General features: G+C 38.4%; 1 protein-coding gene and 1 pseudogene across 1 annotated transcript; both read right to left on the reverse strand.

Annotated features, from left to right (window-relative positions):
* Positions 1-4,552: 4,552 nt before the first annotated feature.
* On the reverse strand, positions 4,553-9,429 carry LOC115693921 (disease resistance protein RRS1-like). Its single transcript, XM_030620991.2, has 6 exons — positions 9,424-9,429; positions 8,804-9,373; positions 8,656-8,710; positions 6,007-7,184; positions 5,507-5,791; positions 4,553-5,420 (listed from the first exon to the last, which is right to left on the reverse strand). Exons 1-6 carry the CDS (start codon positions 9,427-9,429, stop codon positions 4,569-4,571), a joined length of 2,946 nt encoding a protein of 981 aa, XP_030476851.2. The 3' UTR covers positions 4,553-4,568.
* Positions 9,430-9,462: 33 nt separating this feature from the next.
* Positions 9,463-10,988, reverse strand: LOC130139243 (toll/interleukin-1 receptor-like protein; annotated as a pseudogene).
* Positions 10,989-19,672: the final 8,684 nt, after the last annotated feature.

The following is a 19,672-nucleotide window of genomic DNA, read 5'->3' on the forward strand; positions in this document are numbered from 1 at the left end:
CATTGCTTAGCTTAGATTGCTATAACTCTGCCTGGCTTGACCATGAGGAACCAACTGTTCAACCCTCTACCACCCAGCAAAGAAAACGCTCTCGCACCTAACTTCTATTATCTGCTCATGTTTTTCTTTGCTTATGTTTGATGTTAGACCAGTTGTACCTATTTGCTCATGTTTGACTTCCTTATCAATGCAAGTACTCTCTTTTCTATATGCTGTCTATTATATGCTCTTTTTGCTAATAACAAAAAGGGGGAGAGAACCTGGATGTGAAAGATAGCGAAAGGAAGAGAATCTTGAAGAAGGAGAAATGAATTATATTGAAACAGGGAGAGCAACATACTGAAGTACAAAAAAATGTGAGATATGGCGAAATACTGTTTTGCATCAAAATAGGGGGAGCTTCATCGAAACAGAAAGAATAATGAATTGCGTAGATAAACTCTAATCTCTTGCAATCTATGTCTGATGATATTCGCTCACTAGAATCTAGAAGATCTACCCTTTTAACAAGTATACTATTAAAAGATCGTCTAGATATTGTCTCTAATATTTCTTGCAAACTTTTAAGAGACATTCTGCAAAGTATATTCTCTATGAAAAATCCTTACTCTGCAGATTTTCGTTAACAGCACCTTAAAACTCATTATAATTGTTTCACATCTTCAGGATAGTTTTGTTATCATAAAAAAGGGGGAGATTGTTGGAGAAACATCTCTAAAATGATTTTGATCATACCCAAACTATCCTTGGTATAATATCTACCTTGTCTAAGTGCAGATATATTCAAAGGACTAAGTGATAATCATAATGTTATTCATTGAAGAGAAGATCACAAGACTGTCCTTGAAGAATCGTGTAAACAGCACCATCAATCTCAAAGATCAGCTAAATGACGATGTCTTGTTCAAACTGAAGAGATCTAGTAATTGGTGATGTTCAAGTAACAGTTCATTTAATATGACCGTTATGTCACTATAATAGTCATTGGGACTAGATAGGTACAGCAAAAGATCCGACAGAAAGGAGATGAGTCATTCCGATAGGTAGTCAGTATCGCAGCTACAGTAAAACAGCATAAGCTATTTCGGAAAAGTCTGCAGAAGTTCAGGAAAAGCTATATGGGCAGTTAGTTTCAAGGATAGCAGCTGCAACGACTCTAACGGCTACTTTGGCTCTCCGGGACATCAGGAAGGACTAGTTTGAAGATGCCTATAAAAGAGAAGGTCTCTGAAGCCAACAAGTTAGAGTAAGAGTGTGTGTGCTTACAACAAGAATTTTGAAATCTCTTACTTCCTGTATACTGAGCAAAAAGCTCCTGCTTGTCGATAGCACTTGCTGCATTGTAATTGTGTTGAAATTTCAAGTGTACCAAGTGATAGCAGCATCCACCTCCTGGTAATGTGATCTACAATCTGATAGGAGTGGTGCTTGTTGAAGTGTAACTTGATCAGCAAATTACTAGTGTAATTCAGTACAACTTGTAGCTATTAGTGGTGAGAGTGGACGTAGGCTTGGGGATAAAGCCAAACCACTATATATCCTTGTGTGTAGCTGTTTATACTTCTGTTTATCATCTCTATCATACAAGTGATACTTTGTCTCTCATACATATGGTGCTTTCCAATATCTCTTTGCTACATGCTGTTTTCCGCAAAAAAAAACGGTAATATCTTTCGAAACAACCTATTCACCCCCTCCCCCCCTTTAGGTTGCATAGTTAGTCCCAACAAAACGGTCGGCTTTCCATCGATATCCACGTCCCCATGGATATGATCACTAGCCCGAGTCATTTTCCTAATTTGAACGTGATTAATGGATTTTGCGATCGTGTGAGTGATTGGCGTGTGATTGCTATTTTTGTTTTATTTATTCCCTTTAAAAAGAAAATCAAAAAAATATTAGTTAGGTTTTAAATTAGAAACATTGCATGTTTAGGGTATCTTAAATATCCTAAATATATCTAGAAGATAGGACATTTCTCTTATTTAAATTGGGACTTAGGGTAGTTTATTTCCTAGTTTAAGTTAGGGATTATTCTAGTCTTAATAGATTATTTAGGATAGTTAATTATTTCGAATTTTCATTAAAAAAAACTGTCAAAAAAGAGGTCATGTTATGATAAGTTAGAGTGTCTTTCTAGAATAGATTGCATGTTATTTTAGGCATTTTTTATTATTCCGAATTTTAATGAAAATACCAAAAATACTTCATTCGCCCGTCATTAGAAGTAGGTCATATCATTGCATGACATATAGTTTGCATGCTAGGTTTAATTAATAGCATGTCATATTTTGCACGTCATTGCATTAGGTTAGTTTTCATTTTAATAAAGAGAAAACCCAAAAAATACATTGAGTGAATTGCTTGTTAATTAAAAATCATATTAGGGTTGTTTGTATGATTTTCTAGCTAACATTGCAGATATTTATGTTGCTAAAAGGTACGTTGTTCTCCTAAACTAGTAATTTATTTACTGCTTTCTGGGTGTTAAATTGGTGGATTGCGCACCCGCATGGTCACCATGCATATTAGTGAATATGTAATAAAATGGATCTAGATTGCCTGCTCAAACATTTTTCATGAAAAAAAAAGGTACCGAAAGGGCGTTAGACTAGCTCTAGCGTAATTAAGTCCCCGAATTCAAAATCTCTAGTTCGTAGGAATAAAACATATCTCCCTATGTTTTATTTGGATTTCTAATCAACCTACCACAAAATAGATTAGTGGTGACTTTAACATGAAAACCTTTTCATGTTAAGAACTTAAACTCTAAGTCGCGAATTGGTAGGGTTTGGGAGGGCCCGAATTAGGTTTAGACTTAATAATCCATTAGCCGAACCCCTAAGTGGTGCACCCGCGGGAGGTGAGGTCGCGACACCTAATTTCCACAATAGTTACTAATTTCCACAAAATCGTCAAAGTTTATTAAAATAACCTATTCACCACTTCTAAGTTGTATCTTTAACCCTAACACGGTTGACGAGGGCTTGGCGGCCCTTGCCTAGTGCCGATGTGGGCGTGCAGGCCCTCACTGGCAACCAGTCACCGACACTTTTGGGAGTTATGAACAATGAAAAGAAAAAGAAAGGAAATAAAGAAAATGAAAATAAAAAATTTAGAAATTTATTTAAAAACTTGCAAAAATTATCCAAGTCAGTGCCGGCATTGCCACAAAGGATGGTCGACGTCCACATTAGCGATTTCCACTCAAAATTGGCCGAAATGACTATAGTGGCAATCATTAAAATGTTTAAGTGTAAAATTGGTGCAATTGAGAGGTTTAGAATTGAATTGGCCACTGAACAATAGGTTTATGACCTTTGGACAATTATCCTTATTTAAACATATTATCTATAATTTTATACCATAATTCATGTCATTTGTTAGAGAATATTGGTCATTTAAGAATATTGCATTTAGGATTTTAATATATTGCCTAATTCTTTATATTTATCATTTAATTAAAATATTCAAATACTACTATTTTATGACTTTTAGAATAGATTATTTTATGACAAAAATGACTTTCATTTAATTTTAATATCTTAGAATCAAATTAGTTACAAAAGGTTAAAATGGACAAAAATAAAACATTCAAATCCCAAGATATGGGTTATGTATTCTTGCTAATTAAAGCTTCGATTGATTTCATTCTAGTAATTTGATTTGGTCCCAGTAGAAAAAGTTATACTTAATAAATAAATTCACTTCGAGAAATAAAATAACTATTGTATATTTGTAACATGATCCATTAATTTTTTTTCTTTTAACTATGTGGATGTCAAACGGAATAAATCATACCCGTTACTTTAATATTACGAAAATAGATATTTGTAAACATGCAATAAAAGTTTGAAGGAAAAAAAATTACATTGCAATACTATTAGAAAAGAAGATAATTTTATATTTCTCTTGTTTTTATTTTTTACTTTTCGAATAGACTTATTTCAGATATTTATCATTATTATACATGAAACAACATTTTTTTATTTATATTTTATGTTCTCAGGAAACTCAACATCAAAAGTTTTATATATGCCACATTAGTCTTAGACCTTCGTAAAGCATGACATTTTTTCACAAAATTATAAAACAAGTTATAGAATTCTCATCTTTTTTTCTTATATGACACCTCATATTAATGGATTATTAATGATTCAAAAATATGCACAATGGAAATGCCCGCGCCTATTATCAAATGAATTCCCCGTTTGCTCGAGTCCTCCTCACCATCAAATTACTACACAGTCCTCAACTATTGCTTTAATTAGTCTTTCATTATCAATTTACTACATCAATTAAAAAGTCTTGAGAAGGACTTGCGAGAGAGATCGCGGGGGCACCCTAAGGGAGTGTCAAAATGTGACCGCTGTCTTTTGAATGATCCACTATCAGCAAGTGTCAAAAAGCACGCAGTATTTTAGGCCTTAATAAAAAAAAAAAAAGCAAGCAAATATCAGAGGAAGCTCAGATACATTGAAAGGAAATATCAGCAGAAACAAAAACAATTATCCGGATAACCAAGGCGAAGTAGAACGAAGACCGGTTCAATGACCTTGTTATCCAAGTTACACAGTGATGAAGCAATGCTCCATCAAAAGGTCAGACACCTTTTCCTTCAATTTTGGACTCAAATGCACAATAACCAAACTAGAGGGAAGTGCTGGCAACTCCTGAAGCATGTCACAGTGAAGTACATCAAGAATCTCTAGCTTGGGAAGATGCACGATTTCAGGAGGTAGCCTGGTAATAGTAGAATTTCGTAGCCTCAAGATTCTCAGATTTTTTAGCTTCCCAATATCTCCAGGAATCTCCCCATTTAAATTCCTACACGAGGAGGCATGTATTTCTTCAATGCTATGTAGGCGCCAAATAAAACTAGGAAACTTGCTTATGAAGCAATAGTCCATCTTTAACACTCTCAACCTCTGCAAATTACCAAAGGAATCTGGCATTTCAGAAATGCCTGTTCCCGAAATATCCAGCTTCTCTAAAGGGCTTTGGCCAATGGACCCTGGAAGTTTTCGTATCAAATGACAATTACTCAATGACAAGCATCGGAGTTTTACCAGCTCTCCAACTCCATCGGGGAGACTCAAGGACAAGCAATTGGAGGCAGAAAGAGTTTCAAGTTCCTTTGAATCACCTCCAAAGGGAATATCACGCATAGAAGTCTCATCAATGAGGAGCTCTTTCAAAGCTTTCAAGGCACCCAGTTCGGCAGGCAGCCTGTTGAGTTCAGTGCAGGACTTCAAATTCAGGCAAAGCAATTTTTTTAGACCACCGACCGAAGGATCCAAATGGACCAACCGTGAGCATCGCTCTAGAATCAGTATCTCCAAGTTCGGGAAGGTGAAAAATGTAGGACTTATCAGTAAGTCAGTGCAACCGGAGAGATTTAAGACTTTCAATTGCTCCATCTGTAAAACAGGAGAGAAAAAATTATAAGGTCCATTGCCAGATAATTAACAGAATAAATGCGTTAGAGCAGTAAATAGGAAACCACCTTGATTAACCTCCAACCTCCCCAATCTTCGGTGACCTTGCTCCATGAAAGATCAAGAATGACCAGTTCCGTCAGACTAAATTCTGCTGCTACGAAATCCCTTGGGCACCCTTGCCAACGAAGCCACCTTAAATTTGGAAATACATTTTCGAAATTTCCAGTCATTTTTGCATGATCCAATTTCAAGAACCTTATGCTTGGCATGCTCTTGAAATCGGTTTCCGTAAATGAATGGAGATGAAGATTTTTGAAGTCAAAGGAAAGGGCTTCCACCTCTTCCATTCCCTACATTTGCCAAGAGTAACAAATCAATCTGAAGCTATAAAACACAGCGGACAATTTTGCTAAGTGAAAAGGACTAAGGTGGTTCCTTTTCCGTGCATGCAAAGAAGACTTATAGATGGTAAACTAACTGAAGAACTGGATAACAAATTAGACCTTATACGTCAAGACTTTCATTTTACAGAAGAATAAAAACACATTGAAACAAAAGCCTTTACCTCTTTCTTGTTGATTACTTCCAGGTCTGTAACATGCATGTATTGTCTACTGCGCCTTCCAGGATATTTAGGTTCTTCTTTATCCATAGTTCTGCTGAGGCGCTTCAACAATTTATGCATCCACAGCACGTTGTCTCCTCCAATTTTTGCTAGGGGCATCAAAACATGGTGAGAAGGCAAAAGATCTTGATCGGGCCACATATATGAGGCAATTCGGCTGTCCACGCCATTGGCAAACCACGCTATGTCCCAAAATATTTGTTTCTGCTTTTCATGTAATGCTTCATAGCAGATTTTCAAAGTCTCCCTGCAATCCTTCAACCTCTCTTGAGATTTCTCCTTCTGTGGTTTTATCAAGTCCTCTATCTTCAACCAATCTTCTATTGGTTTTCCACGTAATAGTGGACCAATGACTTCAATAACAAATGGAACCTGTCCCGTGGCTTCGATAATGCGCTTCGCAGTTTCAAGATAGGAACCAATGACTTCCATAACAGGTGGAACCTGCCCCATAGCTTCGATAATGCGCTTCGCAGTTTCAAGATGGTCAAATATCGAACCGTGTATTCCTAAAGCATGATTGCAAAAAAGTTCAAAAGCTCGATCATTATCCATCTCATTCACTTCATAAATACGAGCCAGGCGTCGAGAAACATACTCTTGGAGAATTTCACCATTTTCTGAAGTAACAATTATCCGACTTCCAGGACCAAACCAGTCCAGCTGGTCTCCTACAAGATCATTAAGATGAGACTGGTCTTCCACATCGTCGAGGACAATAAGAACTTTTATGTTGCGAAATACATCCAGGAAAAACTTGATTCCTCCCTCGAAAGAAGCCACATCACCATCTTGCTCAAGAATATCACATATCAACTTAGTTTGCACAAACTGAATACCACCAACATTTTCTGCTTTTTCTCCAACCTCCGCGAGAAAGCTACAACTATCAAAACAAGAGGAGAGTTGGTCATATACGGCCTTTGCAATAGTTGTCTTGCCGATTCCATTAGTTCCATGAATTCCAACAATGCGCACTCCAACCTCATAGTCTTCTATATCCAATAATTTGATTACATCCTTCACTCGATCATCAATGCCAATTACATGTTCAATGGTGGCAACTGAGGTCTGCAACGACTCCAAAGGGAAACTAGGAAGTTTAAATTCCTTGAGATCTAAAATTGCGAATGTGGGCCACGTGACAGGACTAAGCCACATGTCATGCCATGTGTGAATTATGGAAGCAAAGTGATGTCATGTGGCAAGTACCGGAGTGAACATTCTTTCAATTCCGATTTAGACTATATATGATAGCTTAATGCAAAGACAATGAAACCAACTTGGAAAAGCATTACGAAGAAAAACAAATCCATATATTCATTTCAAAATCTGGCTCTGACTTTTGATTAAGAAATTGGTGGTATGCCACTACTGGATCTTTTATATCGGATTGTTTGTCAACGCATTGCACGCATTACTGGCAAAGTTTCTAATAAATATCTTATTACGTCCACTTAGAAATGTTGTTCCTTAAGAATTGATTTAAGCAATTAACAATGCCTTGTTTTACAGCAGGGTGCATTCAAACCTTTGATTGAGCTAATTCTATTGATACAAAACAAACCCCATCGTTTATGTAAGTGCATTTGGTAAGGCTCCATCACTTGACGACTACCTGGCCTCTAAGGTTACTTTGAGTAAGGGTGCTATGATTAGGATATCTAATATGCCCCATCCACAAGCGCTTGACCACTTAGCCAGCTACTCCTCGGATGTCTTTACTTTTATACACAATATCAAGGGTTTGTTTGTCATATTTTTTATTCCTTTATATTCGATCATTGTACAATTTTTGTGTAACATATAAAAAAGGTTGCATGCAAACAATCAACACAGTCAGAATGAGGTTACGCAACTTTCACTAGCACATTTGCATTTTGAATTTCTTCACTAGGTAGATTTGATTTTGTCGATCGTTAGAGACATTAGGTTTAGAAAGTATTTGAGCTTCATTTATATTATTATATAAAGTAAAGAAAACATCTTACTTTTGAGGGATTTCACTCATTCTTCCTATTCCTTCTATCAATTACGCTCAGTTACTTATATTACAACTATTATGCCCACAGACAGATACGTGAAATTGGTTATTCTATTTTATCTCACATATTTCAATATTAAAAATTTGATGCAATGACTTTAAAAAAAAATCTTGAAATATCTTTCTCTCCCACATATATTTATTAAATTTCATTGGATTGTGTACTTATTTTTAATAAAGTTGTTTACGCTTGATTTTTCAAATGCCAATTTTTCTGTACGTAAAAATATTTCTTACACAAGTAGGTGCACTATTACATAAAATACGTATATACATATACAAATGAAGAAGATAATAAAAAGGTCTATATAGGTAAATACTCACCTTAAATTGTTTTGGTTTTGCCGTTTTATCGCGTTTCCTCATGTCATGTCCCACTAATTTCTTTGGACCAGAAAATTTTGGAATCAAGGGAGCCGAATTAGGCCATTCAAACCATCTTAGCTTATTAGGAAGACATATAGGACCTTGGAAAGAATGATGTACGTTTCGCAAGATGAGCAATCTCAACCTTCTCATTTTTGTAAAAGCATTGGGATCAATACATATCTCTGTCAACTTGGGTGGCTCCAACACTATAGCTGTTACAGCACAATCTCCCTGTAAATGCAAAGACTATTTAGGTTAGGCATGTTCGGTAATTAGAGTAAAAAAGATAAGGAGCAGAATTTTGATGGTATTTGCAAGTCTTACCATGTCTCTTGATAGAATATCGACAACATCATCATACAACCATAGTCTGCTACGTCTCCCAGGATCATCGCGGCATTCCTGTCTCACAATATCCATACCCATCAATTGAATCAAGCCAGTCACTTTTAGGAGTCCGTACTCATCAATTTTTATCAAGGACCTCTCAATGAGAATTTGTAATCCTATTGCTGCCTCAAAATCGCAATTGTTGAGGACTTTCTTTACATACTCACTACTCCACTGGTTAAAGAAGCAGGCAATATGGAGAAAAATTTCTTTCTCATTTTCATGTAGTCCATCATAACTTATTTTGAGCACTTCATTAATTTCATAGTTGGGAATCCAAGAAAGTTTCTCTAGTGTTATTTCCCATTCATCTTCTCTTCTACCCAATAAGAAGGAACCCAGCACCACAAGTGCTAAAGGAAGACCTCCAGCATAGTTCAGAACACGATCCACCAAATCTGTCCTGATTTCTAATTTTTTGGGTGTCGTAAAAGCATGATTGCTAAGCAACTCACAAGCTTCAATGTCATCCAGTGGTTTAACTTCGTATAAATGATGTTCAATCTGATGATAAGTTAGCAGGTTTTTATCTCTTGTAGTAACAATGATCCTACTTCCATTGCCAAACCACTTTCCTTCTCCTGCTAAAGCACTTAATTGGCACAAGTGGTCCACATCATCAAGGACAATGAGAACTTTTGTGTGGCAAAGTCTATGTTGTAGTTGATAAATACCTCTATCAACATTGGACACATTTAATCTGTGTTGCAGTGATAAAATCTCAGATAATAATTGTTCTTGCAACAGAACTAAACCCTTGAAATCTTTTGAAGTTTCTCGAACATTTGCCAGAAAGCATGAACCCTTAAATTGTCTAAAAATATCATTGTAAAGAGCTTTTGCTAAAGCTGTCTTCCCTATGCCTCCTTGTCCCCATAATCCCACCATGACAACATCATCACTAGATTCAAGGTTTAACATCGATTTTAGCTCGACCACTCGGGAATCTATCCCAACCGGATGCTTACCAACATGCAAAGGTGTTCGTTGTAGGTGAGTGGAGATTTCCTCCACAATTGTTTGTATAAATTCTGATTCATCTCTGACAAAAACGGAAAATGAAATTGTGGCATTATTTTAACAATTTGAACAAGCAAATCACTAGCAGTCACCAGCCAAATGACAAAGCAACGCGTCAAAGTTTCACATAATCACAGCAAAAACAATTTGTATTCCCACTCAGTCGAATTAGAACTCCAGGAGCTCCGCACCAATCAAACAAGTTCAAGGTTTAACTTTTAGTCATTCAAGAGATTCATGCTCTTTTAATTTATGCATGATAAATTACTCATTTTTCCTTTTGAATGTTCTATGTGATTTATCTACACGCTTAATCAAAAAGAGCTATTTAGGACTTTGAACGAGGGTCAAAATTTGGAAACTATTAAATACTCTGAAGCACGATGTCATTGCCTTATATGGCCTATGCACACTAATTATCATGTATCAAGCAATGCGAACTTTCTTATTCCTTCCAGAGAGAAATGGGGTAAGTGCAATAACACTAATTAACATTTTGTCCATGAGTCGATCAAGTTTTTATCATTTTATATTTACAATCATGTGTGTGTCGATTCATTTTATTTTTTTACAAACAGTGTAAAGATTAGTTTCTTACACAAAAATGTGAACTCCACTCAACTTACCCATCATACAAATGCCACCCGGACAAGCAACCAGCAGAAGAAAGAGCTTTCTTCCATCTCTTCACAATCTTCGAATCCTTCCCGAACTTGGACTCGTGCTTAGCCAGAGCTCTCCCATAACTCCCTCTCCCCCCTTTCACTTCTCTTGGATCCACTTTGTAAAACAATGGCAGAACGGTGAGGTCATTTTGCTCCTTGCACTCCATAATCCTCACCACCTCTTCCAAGCACAACCATGAGGAAGCGTAATCCTCTGAGAAAACAATGATTGCGATGCATGATTCTTCGATGGCCTTCTCAAGCATTGGTGATATTTGGTCTCCCTTTCTCAGTTCCTCGCTATCTATAAAAGTATTTATTCCATTCTGACGTAAAGCTTTGTAGAGATGACTGATAAAGGTGTTACGCAGATCCCTCCCTCCGAAACTCAAAAAGACGTCGTATATCCATTGGGGTTTCGATGAAGAAGCCATTGGACGATGGAGCTTAGCAATCGGCAATAAAAACTTTCTTAAGATTTGGAACTGTATTTTACCAGGCGGCTCGTTCACCCCTTGATCTTCTTGTTGATCTATTCTTATAGCAGTGGACAGAGATGCACGACTTTTTTTAGTACTTTGGAAAATGGTGGTGCTTAGGGATGGACCCAGACATCTAAAGTATTGATCAGTTCTGGTCTAAGTGGACTCCATTATTGCACAAACCGACAAACAACTTTAGAGTGGTGGATTCTCGGTATCTAGGCCATGGGCTCGCTGATAAAAATAACTTTGCTGGCTTCCCCGAAATTTCTTACCCAACCTCTGAGAAGTTGTTTTTTTCTTGCTATATAATAATTTACCACGTGACCACTCAAGAGGTATATAATTACACCCGCAATTAAGTGTACCGACAGAAAAATGCGGATTGGGATAAGCAAGAAATTTAAAAAAGAAAAGAAAGCACAGATTTTAACTCTTCCTTAAATTCTAATAAAATGTTTTTCAGTGCAAAGTTCAATGGGAAATTACTAGAATAACGTGCCGTCACTAGTTTAATACTCTTCCAATTTGGAAGTGCTCTACAAAATTTATGGACAATGCTTTTATAACCTAGTTTAATACAATCGTTTTAATTAAGCACCGGCCATGATTGACCTCCTTCACCCCTCGCATTCTCACCTCCTGTACCGACAAAAGTTGAGCCAACACTCGCGTCCTTCCATGTTGCTTAATTACATCGACAGTCTAATTTTCGTGAAAAGGTCGCGAAAATTGCCGATCTTACCTTCATAAATTATGCGCCAAATTGACTCGTTGGATCCTACACCCTTGTCATGCCGATCACCGCCTCAACCTCCGAGTGGTTGAACAGGGTGACCTTGCGCCTACGCCGGTCACTTTCCAATATGACAACCTGGATGCCGACATTGCGATGGTGACTTCATGGATTGAGGTACATTATCATCCAAACTTCGGTTGGCTAGATAATTTTAAAAATAATACCTAATCGAGTTTTGATTTTTGATTGGCACGATGTTTAGAAAAATCCTAAAACAGGACCGTTCTGATGCTAAATTATGTTGGATTAAAACTTCCCCTGTTCCGCCCTTCTATCATCCTAAGAGAAATTGGTTAATAAAAAGTAACATGGTTAATAATGCACACCACAAACAAAACGGAGCATCCCATTTCATGTGGTGCCAGAATATTACGAAGACATGGAATCGAACAAAGAAGAAAAATAAAAAGGAGTCTGATGCCGAAACGCGATAGAAAAATTGACTGAACAAGAAAATTCGACAGAAGAACAATTCGTCCTCCAAATATGATTATCAAATCAAAAATATCCAAGTCTGCTGAAAAGAAACCCTAAAACAAGTTTATATAACCCCAAACCAAGCCCTACTAGGATTAGGAAACATCAAAACGTAAAATTACGAAACTACCCTTTACTAAATTAACCCATAAAAAATACTAAAAAAAAGAAAAACCCATCTAAACAATCTCGAATCGCGAAAATCCATCGTTAGTCACAGCCAAAGGCTGTGAGTATTGATCAGCACGCCGTTTCGCTTCAGCCGACCAAATTTGAGCTCAATCTGATATCGTTGACTTCAAACCCGCCGATTCGTCTAGTCGCATAACGGGTCTGCCGGTCCCCCTTAGGTGCATCATCCTCCTTGCTAGAGAAAGATTCGTCCTCGAATCTGCTTCGCCTTCATTGTTGTCGTCAATCTCCTCAGGATCTTCTTCCTCTTCAGGGTAGTAAGGTGACAAATCTGCTACATTAAAAGTTCCAGATACATTATACTTACCCGGCAATTCGATCTTGTAAGCATTGTCACTAACTCGCTCCAAAACTCTGAAAGGTCCATCAGCTCTAGGTTGAAGCTTGCCAAACCTACCCGCTGGAAATCGTTCCTTCCTAAGGTGAATCCAAACTAGATCACCTTCCTTGAAGACAACTCTTTTCCTGCGCATATCCCCGCATTGCTTATACTTCATGTTCTGCCTGTTGATCTGATTATGGACCTGGGAATGCAGCTCTTTGATATGCTTTGCATGTTCTTCAGCTTCCGAACTAAATTGCTTGAGAACTGGTATCGGTGTGAGATCTAAGGGAGTAATTGGATTACGCCCATAAACCACTTCAAAAGGAGTCTTGCCAGTAGTTCGGTTCTCTGACCTGTTATATGCAAATTCCGCCTGAGGCAATGCCAAGTCCCACTGTCGCGGATTATCTCCAATCAAACTCCGCAGCAAATTCCCTAAGCTTCGATTGACAACTTCTGTTTGACCATCAGTCTGAAGATGATGAGATGAACTAAACTTCAAACTTGTACCCATGTACTTCCAAAGAGTGCGCCAGAAGTGACTCACGAACTTCACATTACGATCTGAGGTAATGGACTTAGGAATTCCATGCAGCTTAACAATTTCCTGCAGAAATAATCGAGCAACCTGTGAAGCATCATAGGACTTGCTACACGGGACAAAGTGGGCCATCTTCGAGAATCTATCAACAACCACCATTATTGAATCCTTACTCCGTTGCGTTCTTGGTAAACCCAAGACAAAGTCAAGACTGACATCCTCCCACGGCGCAACTGGAACAGGTAGAGGCATATACAATCCTGTATTAGTACTCTTGGTCTTTGCCACATGACATACCCTGCACCTCTCTATAAAACGTGTCACATCACGCTCCATCCGAGGCCAATAAAAGTGTTCACTCAACAAGGCCTTTGTCTTATCCACACCAAAGTGCCCAGCTAAACCGCCCGCATGTCCCTCAATAATAATAGATTCCCTCAAAGAACATTGAGGAATGCACAATCTGTTACCTTTAAATATGTAACCCTTCACGATCTGAAATTGCTGAAAAGGCTCCGTTTTGCTCTTCCTCCAGATATCCCCAAAATGAGGATCATCAACATATAAATCTTTAAAAGTGTCAAAGCCTAGAACTTTTACCTGCATCGTAGACAGCAAAGAGTGTTTTCTGCTCAATGCATCTGCCACACTATTTAGCACTCCTGCTTTATGCTTGATGGAAAAACTGAAAACTTGAAGGAACTTCACCCACTTTGCATGACTTGCATTCAATTTGTGCTGCCCATTGATATATTGCAAGGCTTCATGATCAGAAAATAAGATAAACTCTTTCGAAATAAGGTAGTGCCTCCAATGCTCCAAACTCCTCACAATAGCATAAAATTCTTTATCATAAGTTGAATATTTCCTTTTCGCCTCATTCAACTTCTCACTAAAGAATGCCACAGGTTTACATTTTTGACTTAGGACACCCCCAATACCAACACCTGAAGCATCACAATGCACCTAAAAAATCTCATTAAAATCAGGAAGCACGAGAACAGGTGCTTCAGTCACCTTCTTCTTTAATAATTGAAAGGCAGCTTCTGCCTTCTTAGTCCACACAAATTTACTTCCTTTCAAACAATCCGTCAGAGGTGCAATAATAGTACTGAAATCCCGAATAAATCTCCGATAAAAAGACGCAAGCCCATGAAAGCTACGTACCTCATAAATATTTTTCGGAATCTCCCAATGTGTAATAGCCTCAACCTTAGCTGGGTCCTTATGAATGCCTTCCTTAGTTACTATATAGCCCAAAAAGGTCACACGATCAGTCAAGAAGTGACACTTCTTGGTATCGACATATAATTTCTGTTCCTCAATGTCTCGAACACCATTCTCAAATCTTTGCAAGTGTTGATCGGTCGATACACTATAAACCAAAATATCATCGAAATATCTGACGACAAAGCGGCCAATAAAAGGGACGAAACACACGATTCATCAATCTCATAAAGGTGCTCGATGCGTTAGACAACCCGAAAGGCATCACCATCCACTCATACAGACCATCTCGAGTTTTAAAAGCGGTCTTCCACTCATCTCCAGGACGCACCCTAATCTGATGATATCCATTCCTCAAGTCTATCTTCGAAAAGATAGTCGCTCCATGCAGTTGATCAATTAAATCATCAAACCTCGAAATAGGAAAGCGATACCTGATCGTGATCTTGTTAACAGCTCTGCTGTCCACGCACATTCTCCACGACCCGTCCTTCTTAGGAACCAACAAAGCTGGCACTGCACAAGGGCTCATGCTCTCTCGAATTGCACCTTTTTCTAATAGTTCCTTCACTTGCCTCTACATCTCCTCATGCTCCTTAGGATTCATTCTGTAAGCTGCCGTATTAGGAATAGTAGCTCCTGGAACGAGATCTATACAATGCTGAATGTCCCTCATGGGTGGCAATCCAGGTGGCAATTCCTCTGGTACGACATCAGCAAACTCCTCAAGTATAGGCAGAACTTGAGTTGAAATTTCTGGACTATCAAGATTCTGCTCCACGACTACGACAGCAAAAAGCTCTGGGGCATTCACCGCCTCCTCTTGGAACTCTGATTTGGAAAGCATATTACTTTTCCCTTCTTTTCTCAAATCTGAAGGACCCAAAGTAATGGTCCGGCCATCCTTCTTGAAGGTGTACGTATTTTTTAATCCATCATGCTGTGTTTTCCTATCAAACTGCCAAGGCCTTCCCAACAGAATGTGACAAGCATCCATTGGAACTACGTCACCCCACACTTCATCAGTATATTTCTTCCCAATCGAGAACTGCACTAAACACCTCTTGCTCACTTTTACCTCATTCCCCTTCCTAAGCCATGACAGCTTATATGGCTGAGGATGTTCGACAGTTTTCAACCCCAACTTTTCTACCATAGTGGTAGATATTACATTCTCACAACTTCCCCCCATCAATGATCATACTGCACACCTTTCCCCCACTAGTACACTTAGTATGAAATATATTATGCCTGAGCCACGATTCATCATCTACCTCAGCAATATTTAAAACCCGACACACAACTAAAGACTCACGAGAATCGGCATAGACAATGTCCTCCTGGATCTGGATCGCATCCTGCTTGCTCGCCTTGATTCATCATAAATTGGGTCTTCATCAAAAGTTGGATTATCTACAAGTGTCACAAACTGTCGGTTCGGACAATCAGCAGCAAAATGCCCGAGTCCTTAACACTTAAAACATCGCTTGCTTGCAGCTCCTCCACTGCTAGATCTAGCACTACCATGCTCTCCTTTTGTAGCAGATTTTGAACCAGCGCCCTTAACTGCTGCCGGAGCTGAAGAACTCCCTGCTTTCCCCCGGGACTCTTTATCTGACCACTTGGAACTGCTGCCTGTCTACTTAGAACCGCTGCTAGACCACTTGGACTTACTGCTTTTTCTTTTAAACTGCCCCTCCACCTTTAGGGCTAGTCTGCACACATCCTCATATGTCCAATACTGCTGTAATTGGACAACATCGAAGATCTCATATCGCAACCCTGCCGGATATCGTGCAATCGTCTGGCTCGTCTTCCTCCGCCACATCACAACGCATCCGCAAGCGATCAAATTCTTCTGTAAATTCCTCGACTGTTTTATCACCTTGCTTGACGTTATGATACTCGATAAACGCCTCTTGCCTATAATGGGTAGGCAAAAAAAATTTCTGCAATAACTTTTTCATCTTATCCCAGCGATCCACCTTCGGCTTGCCCTATCTAGCGCGTTGCTTTTTTACGTGTTCCCACCAAATCGAAGCATGCTTTCGCAGCCTGATAGCCACTAACTTTACTTTTTGCCCCTCAGTTAGGTCTTTAAGATCAAAAATCTGTTCTACCGTATGCAACCAATCAATAAACTCATCAAGATGAGCCTTATCATTAAACTCAGGAATTTCGATCTTCATTCCGAAATTTTGTGAAGAACGCTGATTTTCAGGTTGTACTCCTCGATTCCGCCCCTGGTTCAGAACCCCGAAAGGGTTTACGTCCTCCTCTTCATCATCGGATGAATCCTCAGATTCCGCTCCTTCTTCGGATTGAACGCCCAACCTCGCCTCCGCAAGTTGTCGCTCCAAATCCTGGATTCGTCTTCTCTGTTCTTCAATTTCTACGTCTCGCAGATCTCTTAGACGCGGTTGGTTGTTTGCTTCAGGAACGCCTCCACGCCCCCGGCCACCACGAGCCTGCCGTCCACGACCGCGAGTCTGTTCAGCCATTGATTCAAGCAACCTCTGCTTTGATACCAATTAATGCCGAAACGCGATAGAAAAATTGACTAAACAAGAAAATTCGACAGAAGAACAATTCGTCCTCTAAATATGATTATCAAATCAAAAATATCCAAGTTTGCTGAAAAGAAACCCTAAAACAAGTTTATGTAACCCCAAACCAAGCCCTACTAGGATTAGGAAACATCAAAACGTAAAATTACGAAACTACCCTTTACTAAATTAACCCATAAAAAATACTAAAAAAATAGAAAAACCCATCTAAACAATCTCGAATCGCGAAAATCCATCGTTAGTCACAGCCAAAGGCTGTGTGTATTGATCAGCACGCCGTTTCGCTTCAACCGACCAAATTTGAGCTCAATCTGATATCGTTGACTTCAAACCCGCTTATTCGTCTAGTCGCATAACGGGTCCGCCGGTCCCCCTTAGGTGCATCAGAGTCCGTCACGGATGACGCACTCTTAGGAATCTGAGCCGGCCGAGAAACATAATACAGGAGTCAGACAAGGAAAGCCGGCAAGCACGTCTCAATCCTCCCATTTGATGATCCAGCACTCCAATTGCTTTGAAGTCACCAGAAAGCAACGTTCTCTGGTTATTGCTTACGACTCGCAATTTTCATGAAGATTTTAAAAGTAAAAATAAACTATTTGAATATGTCAAGCACCCTTAAATTTCTACCATGTGACATCCAACCTTTGATTAAAATAGCGTCAACCCTATTCGTTGGATCCATGAAGAACGGATCCCGTTTCTCGGCTGTGCGGGGGTTCCCTGGGTCATAAAAAAAAAAAAAACATTGAAGGCGTTTTCACCATTAAAACATAAGTGTTTCAATGCAAATCCATGCTTAGAAGCCGCATGTTCATTACTCATGAGTAAGATGTCAAAACTATCTCTAATGACCAAATACTGGCGATCTCTATAAACCCCATTTTTTCAGCGTATCTTCGAAGCTGGGAAATGGATTTCTTGTGCAAACTCTGACAACTGCCAGAAAACAGACTTGAACATTTTGGTTTTCTTTTCACGGCCTGACCAGAGGTTACAGGCTGTCCATAGGAGCCATTGAGATCTACCCAACAAGATGCTCATTTCGAAGAAAGTGAGGCCAAAATACCACCTAATAAGTGCCATAAAAATATTCTCCTTTCATATACAAATCTCAAAACAATAAGGATCTTCTCACATTGGATTTGTCATCGTTGGGTATCGGTTAAAGTTGATTTATAACTTCGATGAAAACCACGTGGGGGTAGACTCATCAGTTAAAGAACGAAGGGTATGCGTCCGTGAATGAGGCACATGATAAAAGATTCGATTCTTCGTGCCACCAAGTATAATAAACCACGAGTTTGGTTCAACCATACCCACGATTTGGCTGGCCTTTCCTTAATCCCTCATATTACTTGGGTATTTCAAAAATTCGAACCAAACTCGAATTGAGACGCACAGTACTTGAGAGAATATCCGATAGAATATCTTGAGAGAATTGAGACGCGCTGTCCAGCTTCAGAGAATATTCCACGGAATATCTTGAGAGGATGGAGACGCGCATGCCGACTTCCTTGTAATCACTAAATATTATTGTTATACTATAAGGAGATAATTAAAAGCTTTCGAAATATATTAATAGGAACAGTTACAAAAAAATATGTTAGAATTTTTAATAATTACTAATTTGCAATATTGAAGCTCATTAAAACTATTTTTTATGTTGAACAAACTCATAGTATTGAATGAGGGAAGCACAAATCTTATTAGAAGTAGAGAGTGCAATAGAATATTACTTGCAAGCAGAATGACCAATCCCTTACAATTTGGAGTCTATTGTCTCACTTCTAGAGATAATCCCTAAAAAAGAGCTTGTTGTTATATATTTTATAGATATTCTAATTTGATACGTGTCATGCACTAGTCAATATCTTAATAGATTAATATTGGAGGTTGACAGCTTGTTAATCAAATACAAGGAAAAGTCTTTTCCCATGCTACTCACGCATTCACGGATTCACCTACTCCCACTTTCTACCAACTTTTTCAAACTTTTTCCTTTACCTTTTTCATGTAATTTTTCATTATCTTTCTATAGATTGTCTAAAACTATAATTTCTATGTACTTGACAATATAACATTTACGTACCAAAATACTATACGTTATAGTAAATCATATGAAACAACTTGATCTTAACATAAAATAAGCGTACTTGTACTCACACTAAACATATTTACGTAATATATATAAATTTTCAAGTGTTGTTATTTGCATAAAAAAATTAACTAGGTTGTCAGCGTGAGTAATCACATGACTTACAGATGAGTAGTTATCAACACTGTACATGTGAACTATTATCAATGACCATAAGAGCGATTGTTGATATCAATATACATCGATGACCATGGATCAGTTATCGATACACGATAGCATCTGATTGACAATAATCATGACAGAGTTGGTCAGCAATGATACTGATTAAAATAGATTGACAAATTACCGATTGAGAAACCAAATGAAGATTGATTGTCTGGTAGGCACTGAACTCAGTTATGGTATTTCAA

Source organism: Syzygium oleosum, unplaced genomic scaffold (assembly GCF_021117445.2).
Source record: "Syzygium oleosum isolate NSW1041296 unplaced genomic scaffold, Sole_v2.1 Sole_v2.11, whole genome shotgun sequence".
NCBI classification, from domain to species: domain Eukaryota; kingdom Viridiplantae; phylum Streptophyta; class Magnoliopsida; order Myrtales; family Myrtaceae; genus Syzygium; species Syzygium oleosum.

Coding starts and splice junctions, on each gene's coding strand:
- LOC115693921 (XM_030620991.2), bottom strand. Junction 7,185..8,655: donor ACCCAAGTTGACAGAGATAT/GTATTGATCCCA, acceptor TCGCAATTTTAG/ATCTCAAGGAATTTAAACTT. Junction 5,792..6,006: donor AAGTAATCAACAAGAAAGAG/GTAAAGGCTTTT, acceptor TGGCAAATGTAG/GGAATGGAAGAGGTGGAAGC.